The sequence below is a fragment of the Chelon labrosus genome, assembly GCF_963514085.1.
Source record: "Chelon labrosus genome assembly, chromosome: 5".
Classification (NCBI taxonomy): domain Eukaryota; kingdom Metazoa; phylum Chordata; class Actinopteri; order Mugiliformes; family Mugilidae; genus Chelon; species Chelon labrosus.
In genome coordinates, this window is record NC_140341.1 from 29504164 (window position 1) to 29519521 (window position 15358).

At 41.5% G+C, this 15358-nt stretch overlaps 1 protein-coding gene across 1 annotated transcript; it reads left to right on the forward strand.

Moving 5' to 3' along the window:
• Positions 1 to 69: 69 nt before the first annotated feature.
• Positions 70 to 6561, forward strand: ftcdnl1 (formiminotransferase cyclodeaminase N-terminal like 1). Its single transcript, XM_084544604.1, has 6 exons — positions 70 to 535; positions 982 to 1117; positions 1838 to 1933; positions 2310 to 2465; positions 3255 to 3443; positions 5508 to 6561. Exons 2-6 carry the CDS (start codon positions 1003 to 1005, stop codon positions 5942 to 5944), a joined length of 993 nt encoding a protein of 330 aa, XP_084400730.1. The 5' UTR covers positions 70 to 535; positions 982 to 1002; the 3' UTR covers positions 5945 to 6561.
• Positions 6562 to 15358: the final 8797 nt, after the last annotated feature.

Below are 15358 nucleotides of genomic sequence, written 5' to 3' on the forward strand. Positions count from 1 at the left end.
CAACTGTCGCTAACATTTATAGCAGAGTGATTTTAGTATTACTGTATTATAGTCACAAGGGTCCTTCAGGACAGAGATGTACCTGGAGGGGGGGGGGGGGGCAACGGGAGCGAACTCTCTTGCAAGGATCCTTATAAACTTTAGCTAAACACTCTGAAATCTAGACTATGCACCATACTTCGGTACATGTCCGATAATCTGAACGAAAAGGCATTGGTAGGAGTGCTGAGTGCCTCGTGATCTCGTACTGCACATGTCAGTGGTGAAAGGGCATTCACTTTTACGTCGAGTATGCCACTGACACGCTGGCTGCTACCACATGTTTTGATAGTCTATGATTTTGACTCGGACGCAGTGCATTGAGTTAGTTTGCAGCAGGCTGGACTTTGAACCCGTTCTATAACGGGCACAGATATGGAGCAACTCTACTCTCGATGATTCCAGTAGGCTGCGTTGTAGAAACTGTTTCACACTTGAATGATTAGTCGGTCATATTAAGTCTGGACATAAGAAAACTCCCTTCATCATCCGTAAGGTAACCCAGACTCCAACAAATATCTAACGGGCTGCACCAGTTTAAATGCACTGGATATTTTGTATGTTATCTTGTCATTATTGTCACTGGGTTACATGGCAAAGGGTATTATTCTATAGCTGCACTGATGTTGTGGTAAAGGGCAGCTCCACAAACTAACTGTAGATGGCATCCTCATTTCAATTAACCAATATTCCACTTAATAGCAAGTAGCAAAATTAATACAGTTATGCTTTTGATGACAGGTTTAAGGTGCAGGTGCAACTTTGACAAAACAGAAAAAGTAGTAAATTGAACTTTAAAGTGACATTGGCTGACATGAGACATGTTTTATTTTATTGTTTACAAATTCAAGTCCTCATTTCAGAAGTTACATTTCCTTCGCTGTGGCTCTAATACTGTAATTTGTTTCATTTTAAGTCCAATCTGTGCATTTCACATTTCAGTCTCGCTGCTATTGCAGAAACATGGCCTCAACTTCCTTGGGCCGACGCCTGGTGGCATGTCTCCTCAACGTCTCTGAGGCTCGCAGGAAAGACCTGGTGGAGACTGTGGCCAAGGCAGCCTTGTACAACACTGAAGGCAAGTTGAATTTACTGACTTATATATACTTCTGAAATGATTTGCATTTGTTTAAGGGGCTCTGAGGTGAACAAGCTCATTTGACCCGTGTTTTTGAAGTGTAGAATATCCATTTTTTTTTCAGTCTGCAGACCCTGCCAAAGAAGCTGCTGCACAAGCTTATTGATCAAATGCTACCTCAGCTGGCACATCACATTGAGTCTCTCCTGAATGCCCTCTATTGGCGTCCTCCTGTATTATTTTTTTGTTTGTCCTGGTTTTCTTCCGTGGCACTCTTACATACAATAACTGTCATACAAAATTCAATACATATTTATTATTATTATGCCAAATGGATCTGAAGTTGCAAGGTCAATTTATGAAACACAATCTAGACACACGATCATCACACTGCACTCAGTTTCAACCCATCTGTTACCCCAACCTGGCAACCCATGCCCCTATTCAAAGGACTGATCTCTGCTCAGGCATGCAGGCCAGTTGAACGCTGAATAAATTCTGACTGAATAGTCTCCAGTTAAATCTGTTAAAGTCTGGGGGAAAAGAAATTAAAACATACAAGTATGGCCTGGAGGCAAGTCTGTTAATATCCCCTGTGAAATCACTGCATCTGGTAACATGAGGGTACCACATGCCTTAGCAATGAACTCATACTATAAGTCTAAAACATCATTTCCAAAGAGACACTTATTTGAATATCATGTTATAATTGTTCATCAGGTGTTGGACGAGAGGGAACCACAGTGCTGAACATCTTTAATGATCATGACTACAACCGTTCTGTCATTACCATCGTAGCCAGTATCGACTCAATCAGTAAGTATCTAATATTATTTTTTTTCACTTGTTCATTGGGATGTTACATTATTGAATTCGTTCTCCTGCTCCTGAGAATGGAAAGAGTCAGCTGCTTGGTGTAGTAGTGCTGCTCCAGCAGGGATTCAGCCCTGGCTCTCCAATCCTCTGAGAAGAAGAAATCCTTTAATAAGCTTTGTCAGAGATTTAAACACGCACAAAAAAAAAAAAATCAGAACATTGCTCTGGCAAATATCATAAAGAAAAGTTCATCTCCTGAAACGCAGCCCTCAGTGAGGTTTACAGCTCTGGATCTCTCTTTTATATAATGACTCTCGCCAGTGCATCGGGGCTTGGCTGTGACAGTGTGTTTGATGTTATTTATGATGTATTCTAGGGGAGGCAGTTCTGTCTGCATGCGAGAAAGCGTGTGGGCTGATTGACATGCGCGCTCACACAGGGGTCCACCCGTGCATGGGCTCCGTTGACCTCGTACCCATCTACCCCCTGGGGGAAGAGGTGGGAGTGGAGGACTGTGCCAAAGAGGCTCAAGGTGAGGTGTCATTTGTGACCGAGTGCATTTATAAATATGTCCCCGTCCGCTAAATTGATCACGTCGCTGTATTTGCTCATTAGCTTTGTGGGCTCAGGCACTTCTTGTGATTATTATTCTGTCCAACAGCTGCTTCAGACAGAGAAGAGTTTTTACTTCACTCAGTGGATCATATAATATAAAGCATCTAATGTGCAAACAGAAATCATGGATGATGCATGCATAGGATGTGATTTGAAAGTGTATTTGTCCTTTGGAGTGGGCAACTGTCATCTTCTTTTAACCATGGTCATTTTGGCATGCCTTATGACTGCTTGTGTTTACCTGATAAACTGCATATAGAGTAGAGATACAGTGCAGTGTAATGAGTGCATCCATAGTATTTTTAGGAACGTGTCTAGTGGCTGATGATGTGAGATCCTCTTTTGTTTCCTGTGCTGTTGATTAATTTCACAGTTTCTCAGCTAACATAGCGACCATGTGTCTTGCTGATAATGAGCAGTAACTCGGCATGTGGCCTGCATGCCTGACGTGTGCTCTCAGTATGCTAATTTGTGTGGTGTGATTGCAGAACGGTAATTGGCAAACTCACTAACAAGCTCTGTATTATTATATTATGCGTGCACATAATAAGTGAGCCATGTGTCCATATTCTTCCGTCTGCCTGAATTACACCCCCTCTGGTGTGTTTAGTCTGTCACGCTCCCATGGCTCTCGTGTTTCTGAAATGATGTGCATGTGATGAGTTGCTGGTCAACATAATGTGTCTGTGTTCTTGCCTGGGCTCAGCTGTGGCTCAGGGACTTACAGAGAGGGTCCGGGGCACCAGTGCCTTCCTGTTCGGCTGGGCGGACTACCCCCTACAGCGGGGGCTGGCGCACAGGAGGAAGGAGATGGGATGGTTTAAGAAGACTACAGACCTGCTGGCAATCAAGCCCGACGTGGGGTCACAGCCACAGAAACGATTCGGCCTCACAGGTGAGTGAGAGCTGGCCCAGCGACTGAGCTGCACGTCAAGTTACAGTGTCTTATTTCCCTTTATTAGACAATGCAGGACTTTGTCTCTGTATTTGTTTGTTATCTAGACCACAAGGCATCTCCCTTCTCTGTTTTAAACCTTTTAAAGACTAATCTAAAGTGCAGCGGCAAATTTGCGATAGCAGTCTGACAGTTGGTAAAGCAGACACAGTAACATTACTATTCATTAAAAGTTATGTGTCACCTGATATATTTCAATATTCACTCCTTTTAGCTCAGTCTTGATGTTCCCCAACTCCTCCAAAACATGTGGCTCTTGACTGCAGTCAGACGAGCAGCAAAACATATAGTTGATCAGAGCTTTTATGTCTTAAAAAAAATAAAATAAAAAATGCAGCCACCTACATTTGGAAAGGATGTAGATGAAAGCAAAACAGTGGAGGTGCAGTAAAGTCTGTCGAATCAAAACTGTGAGATGAAATATGCATTATAAGAATAAGTTATTCAACCCCCACTGTAAATTAGGCTTATTTCCAAAATGTACAAACTAGCAGCTGTTTTCAATAAACAAATCAAATAAGAACAATTTAAATAGCTCAACACAACTAATATTACAAGTGCATCTTTAGTATTTAGTAGAGCACCCTTTATGACCTGCTGCAAACGTGACGCATAGCCAGACACCAGCTTCTGGCAGCGTTTCTGGGGAATCTTAGCCCATTCCTCATAGTCAAAGGCCTCCAGTTAAATAATATTCTTTGGTTTGCGTGCTGAAGGTCCAATGATGCTTACATCAAGCTTCAAGCTTCCTTACAGAATGAAATTTTCTCCCAGGATTTTCTGATACTTGATTGTATCCTACTTGCCCTCCACATGCTGCAGGTTTCCAGTGCCAGAGGAAGCAAAAGAACCCCAGAGCATCACTGAGCCCCTGCCATGCTTCACCATAGGCAGGGTGTTCTTTTCAGTGCATGCTTCATTCTTCGTCCTCCAGATATACCGCTGAGCCATAGGCCCATAAAGTTCCAGCGTTGTTTCATCTTTCTACAGAACAGAATCCCAAAACCTCTTTGGCTTATTTATATAGTTTTGAGCAAATTCGAGACAGCTTTTCTTGTGCTTTTGGGTCAACAGTGGTGTACTTTTTGGAGTTCGGGCATGAAGCCCTTCAGCGTTTAGTGTGCGCCTTACTCTGGAAACTGAAACCTCAGTGCCTGCTGCCTCCAAGTCTTGCTGCAGGTCCTTTGCTGTCAGTTGAGGGTTTTTGACTATCTGCCTCTTCAGGAATCTGGTGGCAGACCTTGATAACTGACTTTTTCTGCCATGTCCAGGTAGTGTAGCCACTGTTCCTTTAACTTTAAACTCGGAACCTATGCTTCCAACTGTATCTCTAGGAATGTTCAATGTCTTTGCTAGCTTTGTGTATCCATTTCCTTGTTTGTGCAAGGCAATGATCTCTTCTCTGACCATTTTGGGCAATTCTCTTGACTTAGCCATGTTTCTAACATGCAATCAAATGTCACCGTCAACAGTCCAGGTATTTGAGGTGTTCTATCTCAAGCACACGTGATGCAACTAATGAAGCCCTTGATTTGTACATTTTGCCAATAAACTTAATTTGCTGTGGCGGTTAAGTTTATTGGCAAAATGTACAAACTAGCAACTGTTTGCAATAAACAAATCAAATAAGAACAATTTAAATAGCTCAACACAGTTTGTACATTTTGCCAACAAACTTAATTTGCTGTGGGGGTTAAATAATTTTGATTGCAACTGCATATGGAACATTGTTTATTGCTAAATGTATTGATTATAGCTGCATCGAAGGATGAGTTCCTTAAGTAGAATATTCACATCACGTGTGCTATATGCTGGAAAAGAAGCTCAGGTCTTTTCTCTTGTTCCTGCTGATTGTGAAGTTGCCCTTTTGATGTCCGACTCCAGTGAAAAAAATGGACACAATTTACACTTCTTATTTTTTTTATTCCATATTCCACAGACTCTCATAAATAAAATGAAAGAGACGGTGTCTGAAAGTGTTTTTACTTGGTTGGTTTCCTGCAGGTGTCGGGGCCAGTCCGTACGTTATGAACTGCAATGTCACTATTGACACCCAGGACATCGCCGTGGGCCGCAGCATTGCCACAGCCATCAGGGAGTCCACTCCAGGGGGTCTGCCTGGTGTGCAGGTGCTGGCCTTGCCGCATGAAGGTGCTGTGGAAATCGCTTGTAATGTGGAGAGTGTGAAGGGGATTGCACCCGGTCACCTGACTAAAGGTGAACCGTGGCCTTCTTTCAGCATCGATGGTCAGCCATACTGCCACGCACCAGCCTCCTTCATCACAGCGAGGGTTGCCGAGCTGGCCGGGAGGCAGGGAATTGGCATGAAGGGCACCGCTTTGGTGGGCTTCACTCCCCGTGAGTGCAGGGGCTTTGCTGAGTTTGCACTCTCTCAAGGGATTGCTGAGTTCTGGAAAGAGCAGAGGAGGATCCGTATGTGAAAATGACCTGACCAAGACCCATGAAATGTCAAACAAAAGTACTTCATCTTGTCTTGACGTCTTTATTTACCCATAGAACTAATGATGGTTTTTGAATCCCTGCTGCAAACCATGTCATTGCTAACCAAGCTTTATCTTCTAGAGCAGGGGTGCCCAAATACTTCTCAGTGGAGGGCCAAAAATGAATCAGGGTACAGGGTCACGGGCCAAAACTAAACATTCATGTTGCAGTGCATTTAATTAAATATGACTATGATATAACTTTGCAAAATAAACAGTGATACAAAGTAATTTTGAAAATGAATGGCACTTCTGTTTATTTAAAGCAGAAAAATAATAAGGCTACCAGGCCTATGTCTTCAACAACATGGGACAACATGCCCCTACAAGACTGAAATATTACACTCTCTGCTGCCTTGAACAATCATTTTAAAATAGTAATATAATTGGACAACAGCTTCAGCTTTTTAGCTTTTTTTTTGACGATTTCCTACTGCAATCAGCCTCGAAAGCAGCTGACTGAATAATGACATGCAATATGAAATCATCATTAGCCTAATAATCACCCTGCAAGGCACTACTCTCTGCAATTAGCCTTGAAGGCTGGTGCCTTTTGTGTTAACAAACAAACAAACAAGCTAAGCTAACGTTAGCAGTAACTTGCAATTAAAAATTTCTAACACATATAAACTAACCAGTTTATTTACAAAAATACTCTGTGTAGTCTTGGTTACCTATAATTTGTAAAAATTATATTTGTAATTTCGTAAAATCTAGCTCTTGTTTGCATTAGTCGAAGCAATCAATTAGCTTAAATATCTAACTTACTTCAAAAAGCAGTTTGCATCTAACTTAAAGCAGTTCGCTCGGTGGCTCACTCCGCTTATCGCTTCGTGTTCAAACCATTGACTGTAGGTTCAAACGAGTCGCGCTCACTCGCTTCGAATGGATGCCGCATGAGCTCTGATTGGTTGTGCTGATTGTTGTTGAGGGTGGCGCTTGTGCAGCCTCCCAGGCTGAGCAGCCTGGAAGTCGACGGCTGAAGGCAGATTCACCCTGGAGCCATTGACTGTATATACTAGAGGGCCTGGAGCATCCCAGCATCTTCTCACTCTCTGGTCACGGGCTTCCGGCCGGATTTGAGCTGACGGGAGCTAAACAGCGCCACCCTACCCCCAATGTAACACAATGCTAAGTTGTGGTCAGGAGAGGAAGTGCAACAATAAATAAACATTAAAAGAGATATTCCGACTGCTGGCAGTGGGAAAATAATAATAATTTAATTATTAAAAATATGAGCATGGGCCGCGGGCCAAAAATAATCAGTCGCGGGCCAACTTTGGCCCGCGGGCCCCAAATTGGGCAGCCCTGTTCTAGAGCTTAACAGTTTACAATTCACAGTGGGAGTTTATTTACAGTTTATCATTTGAAATTCTTCAAACATTTTTATCAGTAGGTCTTTCATTTTGCACGGACGAAAAGAAAAGAACAAGAACAGGATAGCGTCTTGCTAGCTGTGTAAGCTGGTTGAAAAGTCCAGTTCCAAAAGTAAATTATTGCCCTCCCCAAGTAAAAAAAAAAAAAGTTTGAAATGTGCACATGCTGTTGACACTATATTAAGCTAAGCTAGTCCTTCTGAAGCAAAAACTGTAGGCATACATCGCAGACAAAATTCACCATGCTAACCATGGTTAACAATCCATGTAAAGAACATGGCAAGAAGGCAGCAGCAGTGTGTTACAGAGAGCATAGTTAACCATAGTTTTATTTAGTAATTATTATATTAAACATATTCTATTTAATATAACTATGGAATAATCCCACAAAATTATTCAGTTTAATAATGAATATACTTTAGCTCTGGAGATAACGCTACTGTGGCTAGTTAGCCGTACATGCTAATAACTAAAAACATTAGCTAATAGACACAATACTGAATCAATTTCTTTTAATTTAGCTGTGTTGTTTTTGGTTTCAGGGAGGCAAATGTAAAGATAGACAATTCCCTTCAGGTAAAATCAGCTCCATATTTGCTGCTTCTTTATGTGGAGAAATTAGCTTGTTAGAAAACAGTTAATGTTCATTCATTCATTCATCTTCTATAACCGCTTATTCCTGTTAAGGGTTGCGGGGTCTGCTGGAGCCTATCCCAGCTGTCATCAGACGAGAGGCGGGGTTCACCCTGGACAGGTCGCCAGTCTATCGCAGGGCTAACCAAACAGTTAATGTGAATGTTTAAGTGTAACGTTTACAGCATTGGAAACCCATTCGGTAACTGGAACCATTAATGATGTATTTATTTGAATCTTAAAAAAAATCGTATTAAATCAATTAATTTTCAGTTAAATATTTTCCTTTGCATTGTATTCATGGCAACAGAACAAGTTAAACTGCAGCACACACTCTGCTCAGTGCCTTTATAGTCTGACATGTGCTAAATGAGATCAAAATTACATTTTTGTTTTTTAATTCTGAATTAATTCTTTACACTGAATCCCAGCATCGTTCTTAATTTGAGACGGTACGTGTGTGTGTGTGTGTGTGTGCGTGCGTGTGTGCTTGTGTCATTTCCTGTTTAGAGAAAATGGGACACTTGTGTTTACTGATGAGTCTGTGCTGATGAGTCTCTTCCCATCGTTTTTCGACATCAGCCTTACCATGCATGACTCTGTGGGAGAGTCACCATCTGTGTGAGAACCATGCTATTTTTATCGCAACTCATGGGCTGGATCTCAAGAGAAACATCCAGTGCCTTGGCGGTGTTTTGATGAAAACTATTTTTTTATGGAGGTTTACAATCTAGTTTTGTGCTTTTTCTGGACATTCCATACACAGTGTAAGCATCTGAGGCACAGGATTAACTATTTAATAACATGGAGGATCATTTGGCCAGAGGACAGGTCAAGAATTAACTGGGGCGAGATAATTCCACTCATTTCTTACATAAGAGCAGTATAATGCAAATGCGTTGAATAGCATTACATTCATGGAGTAGAAATGTATAGATTGAGTCATTAAGTAACTTGGCCAGAGCCCATAAAACCTAATCTAAATACAGAAGGTGCTAGTCCATTAAGCATTGCACACTAACCAATTCAATCTTTCGGTGAGATGAAAATGTTTTTGCTTTGGGTTCTTAATTAGCCATCCATTCATTATGTTGTATCATTTTAAAAATTTCTGCATTGCCGTTATGCAAGGCTGCCCTTTGAGGCAGGATCTGTGCAATTGTCATCGATGTGTATGCACTTCTTTGGATAAGCTCTCTTACTGCATGAACATTTACCTCTTTGTACTCCATCCAGCTGAGGCTCTTAGTCACACAAGCAACACAGCCATGCAGCTTCATTTCATATGTACGTACACAACTCTCCCTTCGACGCACACTCAGTCTTTCTCCCTCCTCCCTGCTGTGGTCTCCCTTCCGCATCTACACACACACGCGCGTACGCATGTACTCTATGGATAGCTCACACACTCACTTCCACACACTCAGCCTGCCAGGCTTGGGAGCATCAAGGCCTAATCTAGGTCACAGCATAAGCCCAGAGGTATCCTGGGCTCCACACACACACACACACACATATGCATGCACGTTTTTAAATTTGCAAGCAAAATCACATGTCTAGTGTATAAAATCCATTTTGACTCAACTAATTTTCCCTCAGCTAACAGTGAAAAGATTTTCATTTTGACAGCAGATACACCTCACATCGGAAGAAAACTAAGTCTATTAAAAATACATCTCCCTCCCGATTTTCTTCATCATTTAACCTCGGTTATGTGACTAAGTCAAATGGCACTTATGATTGTCACAAGGCCATCATTTCCTTGATTAAGTGCATTTCCTTCTGAAGATTGCTAAATCCACATCCAGTGAAGCCTAAACCAAATCAGTTTTTTTCAGCGTGACTGTGTGTGTAATCTCCTTGAAATAAAGACGTATATTCCTGCAAGCGACTGCCGTTTATGTGCATCCTTGCTGCAGAAGCACTGTAGGATGTCTGTGACTGAGCTGACAGCGAATCATCTCTGGGATGCGACTCTGTGGCATAGCACAGAAATAGAGGAGCTTATTCTTTACATCAGTCTCTGGCTATTCTATAAATATTCCAAAGCTCTCTGTTCTCTCTCCCTCTCTTTCCTTTTCTTTCTTGCTGCTTTTTCTATTCTCCCCCTCCCTTCCTCCTTCTCTCCCTCGTTTCACTGTTTCTCCATTTTTATTCCTACACACACTCTGCCTCCCACATCTTCCTTTTACCCTCTGCTCGTGTCATATAATGTAGAGAAATGTGCCTCTTGTCTGTCTAGAAAGAGGCAGTAGGGTTAAGCAGGAACAAAAAGCACTATTGTGCTGCACACAATTTCCGAGCTCACAGGGTTTTCTTTTTTTTCCTCTGTCATTTCTGCAGGGCTATTCAGTGTGATGACATTGATTTTATCACACCACCTCCTTCCATCCATACTTCTTTACCGCACAGATTACCAGCAGTCAAGTACAGTGTGAGGGTTAATCGCAACCATTAATCTCATCTTCAACTGCTCGTGTTGTTGACTCAGAAATGGAAACATTTACAGGAAAAAGAGACCCAGCAGATTTCATCTTCAAACAACTGCCAGTTAGACGCGGCTGCATCCAAAATACAAGCGCACAGTGCTATTCCCCCAACCTATCGGTTTGAGAAGTAAGCGTGCCACCTATGAAGTCAGCAGTCCCCAACCCCCACCCTGAACACATGCTCAACATCCTCTGGGCACAGGCTGAGCAGAGCGCTGAGACACAGCTGAGAATTAGAGAGAGAGAGAGAGCGAGCGGTGAAGTGAAAATATGGGTGAGCATCAGAGAACGACAGAAATAGAGCGATAAAGCAGTGAATTAGGCAGAGGCAGGGGGAGGAGGAGGAGGAGGAGAATCTGAGACTGTGTTTCAGTGAGCCAGTGATGCTTCGTGCAGACAAGGTTATATTCTAGTAGCAGAAAGCTCCCGGTGTGTGTGGATGTGAGAACCTTGCGGATTTGCTCCCCTCAGTGGAATTCATCGCATCTGGATCCAAAACAACTGCAGACAGAGGATGCGACTGTGGCTGGATGCGAGGATCCATGTGGGCCTGTGACGTCTGCACTCCCCTCAGTGGCTTCATTTTTCACCATAAGAATGGCTCCGGCAGCATTGACCCAGATTGTGGAGCCGTGGATCTTTGCTGTGCGCTGCTCCTCGGGTGGTCTGCCAATGTGATGTGGACAAGGAATGCTTTACACCTCGGCGGAAACCACTGGCTCTCCTGACATCTGTCTCAGTGGATACGCACAGCAGCTAGCAGGGTAAGGATGCACCGCTCTGACCTGCATGCTCAAATGTCACGCTGATGGGTTTTATGTGTATGTATAAAAACAATCACTGCAAGCATCTAGGTTCAGTTTCTGTTGCTCACATGTACCTTCCCCTTCAAAATATATTTGGGGTTTCCTTTTCAGAAGCTCTTAACACCATGATATGGCCATGACAATGAACTGAATGCCTTATTGTATGCATGCACTATGCAGAATAGCTACATGTATAATGTATGACCTGGGAAATATCATAGTGAGCAACAAGTAAATGTGCTTCCTCAAGAACCAAGGGAAGTAGGCTAGGATGGCACAGGCAGAGAAGACCTGGATAAATAATTTATTGAAGTCCTTTTTGGCTTCTGAAAGCATTTGGCTTCGTTCTGCTTGGGAGGGAAAGCTATTTGTTCCTCTTACAAGGAAAGATAAAGTGATTTTATTCATCTGGACGGCAACTGAACCAAATTAAACCCAGTCAGCTTAGCTTCTCCTCCTTCTGGTCAGTTTAGTCAAAATGTATACATACAATTTATCTTTATTGTTGAGTCTGAGGAAATGTCACAGATCAGCACATCTTCTACCTCATCACAAAGTGTCAGTGGACTAAGGTCAGACACTTTGATCAGAGGTCAAACAGAGGTCAGTGGATTAGCAAAAAACAGTTACACACGTGCCATATGTTGGTGAGCACAGACACTGACTTTAGTCATTGTGATACCATAGTTCACTAGATTTTTGTTCAGTCTTTTTTTCTTACAGTAAATTACGGGTCAATTAGCCTGTGAGTCATTTTTAATTCCCCACGCTTTATTCAATATGCACATTATCATGGTAGTGGCCTGTAAAGCTGCTGACAGTAAGCTCAATTTATATCCATTACTCATAACCTACTCAGTATCTCTCTGCCTAAAAGGCTCACACTGATACATTTACAGACAAGTTGGTGGGCAGGGATGTCAGGAAATGGTTGTCTGTACCAATACAATTAAAACTCCACAACTTCCAATACCAAATCTGATACCAAGAAAAAGAGTAAATGAATGTGCAGTAATGATGATGCTAGCCTGTTGACTATGTTAGCCTAAACAAGCTAATTTTAGCCTTTGAATGTATGGTGCATTGCTGCCACCGATACAGCTGGCACTATTTATTATAAACAACACTGACTATTTGGGATGTGAACAATGTGTGAATCTAAAAATGTATGGAACTTCACAGTGTGATTTCATATTCCAGCCCACAACTTCATGATTTATCTTCTCTGTCTAATTTTAGGCCACAGCAGTAGCTCTTTGCAGTGAAAAAGTTCTAACACACTACACTTCAGCAAACCACCACAATTAGCAACTATAATGAGCACAGTTAATAGTTCAGCAGCTAAAGAGAGATTTTTCTTTCAGGATACTGCAACCAAAACAGAGAAAGAGACTGAATGCTGGTAGACTAAATGAACACACCCTTATCATTTCTAATATTTCATCGTAATAGATAAATGGTCTAAATAAGCAACTGTTTGCTAAGCTTGCCATACCAGCTGAAGGGATGTGGCTACAGCTTCTAAGCTTAAGTGTAAACTAGCAAACATTTCAATGGAGATGTTTTAAAAAGAGATGAATGTGCAATGACTATAAAAACAACCAGGCCTTGTCCCGCATGTCAGACATTTACCACACAGACTGAACTGACTCCCTGATTTACTCCACTGACATGATGGTTTGAAAAATAAGGTCTTGATCTTGCCACTGTTATAGGCTATTATGAAAGCCATACAACTCCATTCAGTGCCACTTCCCTCCACAGCCTGTCACACAGTACATTGGATTCAATCGCCTCATTCAAAAGTAAAAGGCATTTGAAAAGTATTAATGTAGCAGCATGGCTGACCTGACCTCGATGTAGAAGAATCCTTAAACGGGTGTGCTTATACAGTAGCTTGAGGTCAGGAGATAACTATTCTCTGTTGCTGCATCTATTCCATATTTGGCGCATTGAAGCAGATGCATTAGATTGGGAAACTGAATGAGGGCATTGTGCAGCCACATAAAAGAGGTTAGCTGTAGCCTAAAGGTTAAAGAAAGGTTTTGACAGGAAATGCCCAGTAGAGGAAAATGAGGTGAAAAGTATTGCTCTCTTTTAGAATTTATTGCAGAGTCCCTAAACCTGCAGTGATCAATGAAACGGTTTGAAATGATGATAGATAAAATCACTTTACATAATATCAAATGGGTCACCTACATATTTGGCCACTGCATTGTATGCAGATTTATGGTGAAAACCTACTGATAAACCTACAGTGTGCCAGCAGCCCAACACCAAGTAAAAGAGTAGCAACTAGCTGGTGAAGAAAGTTGAGCCTCTGTCAAAATAAACACCAAGATCATTTTCTTAAAAAAGATCATTGTTCTTCATCAAGCGGCCAGAAATTCTGAGCTGAAAACTGTTTGCTGGCACGTTTTCTAAAATAGTCCTATTAGTAGGTGATGGCTGCCTGAGAACTTATTTTGACAGTATGCTGTGGAACATATTGATGATTACAGCTAATATGAATGAGAAGGTTAGGTCATTCTGTACAATCATTTGTGTGGTTGGATGTGAGACACTAAAAGTTTGTGATGTAGTCAGATTCCATTCCTGAAAGTGTTTGCATGGTAACATCCATGCAGTTACCAGAAAGTTTTACACGGGTTGGCAAGAGATTTTGGCAGGGTGGTGTAGAACGGCAGTGTGCGGTGGGCCCCTTCATTAAAATACAATTCTACCTCTATAATAAATGGATGATGTCTTCTTCACATTTTCTTTTTCTTTCCATTTATCGCAGCATCTTCAGTTTTCTCCAGTCACTGCAGTCTGAAGAAACTGCTTCTCATTACTTTTAGTTTGCATTACATAGTCCATATGCAGTCCATATTATATATAACCATTGATTACTCCATTTCTTTATTCTACAGAGTTTAAAAAATCTACTATTGATCTTCATGTAAGGGAAAGTTCAAAGATATGCAAAAGTTGCATATTTATTCACATCTATTTTTACTTCACTTCACATGATCAGCATGTAGCTAATGTTTTTACTCTTTAAAATCATTATATTACTCTTTTTGTATCATCTGTCAGATGTAGATCTTGTAGATCTTCCACTGCTGCCACTGGAGGCAGATGTACTGCCTTGACTAGAATTTGAACATGCTAAAATAGATTAGTTGTACACTGCTGTGTTTACTTCCATTCCTAGTCAACCTCAGTATCAAGTAATACTTTCTTCACAGAAGGCATTTTTTCGTTTTGCATTAAGAAAAGCTCAGATGTAAATAATAAAATGTATGATTCAGTGCTTCAGTTTCAGGGTCCTGGTATTGTTCATGTTGGCTTACTGTCCAGTTCTCATGAAATATGAGGACATTTGGATAGAGCAAAGATATTGTGAATGTTATTAGTAACAGCTGTCCTTTTTGTGCTACGACACGTGACAAGTGGTTACATGGGATGAGATAAATGATAACACAAAAAATGTCCTTCAAAGATTTTTGGAAAACTATAGAATTTTCCTACACCTCCAGAAGCGTTTTCTCATCACATGGCCCTACTGTCAGGACAACATCTTTGCCCCTGAAATCTTTACGAACTGCAACTTTGTGGTTACCATTTAGTTAGTGACGGCATAAAAACAACATGTGTTAACCTTAGAAAAATTGTGGTTTAGAGTAAAAGAATTATGCTAAGGCTAGGAGAGCACTGTTGTCATACTGTAGTAATACTGGTTCAGGTTCCAGGTCCAGGGCCAATGTTTTGCTAACCCAACCATACCCTCCAGACTCCTCACCACACGAACACTGTCGCATTGTCACGGTCACATCTCAGTTTTGAATACAGCAGCTTTAAATTTAATTTACATATTTAATTCCTTCTTAGGTACAAATTCAGATGGTCAGAATAATTGTCAAAATGCCATTGCAAGGTATTGACCAAAATAGAAAATACGTAGAAGATACACTGATCCGGCACAACATTAAAACCACTGACAGGAGAAGTAAAATAAAGTAAGTAAAGTAGCGCCCACCTAGACCAGACCAGACACTCCCACCCCAT

Coding starts and splice junctions, on each gene's coding strand:
- ftcdnl1 (XM_084544604.1), top strand. CDS start 1,003: ATGGCCTCAACTTCCTTGGGCCGACGCCTGGTGGCATGTCTCCTCAAC. Junction 1,118..1,837: donor AGCCTTGTACAACACTGAAG/GCAAGTTGAATT, acceptor ATTGTTCATCAG/GTGTTGGACGAGAGGGAACC. Junction 3,444..5,507: donor GAAACGATTCGGCCTCACAG/GTGAGTGAGAGC, acceptor GGTTTCCTGCAG/GTGTCGGGGCCAGTCCGTAC.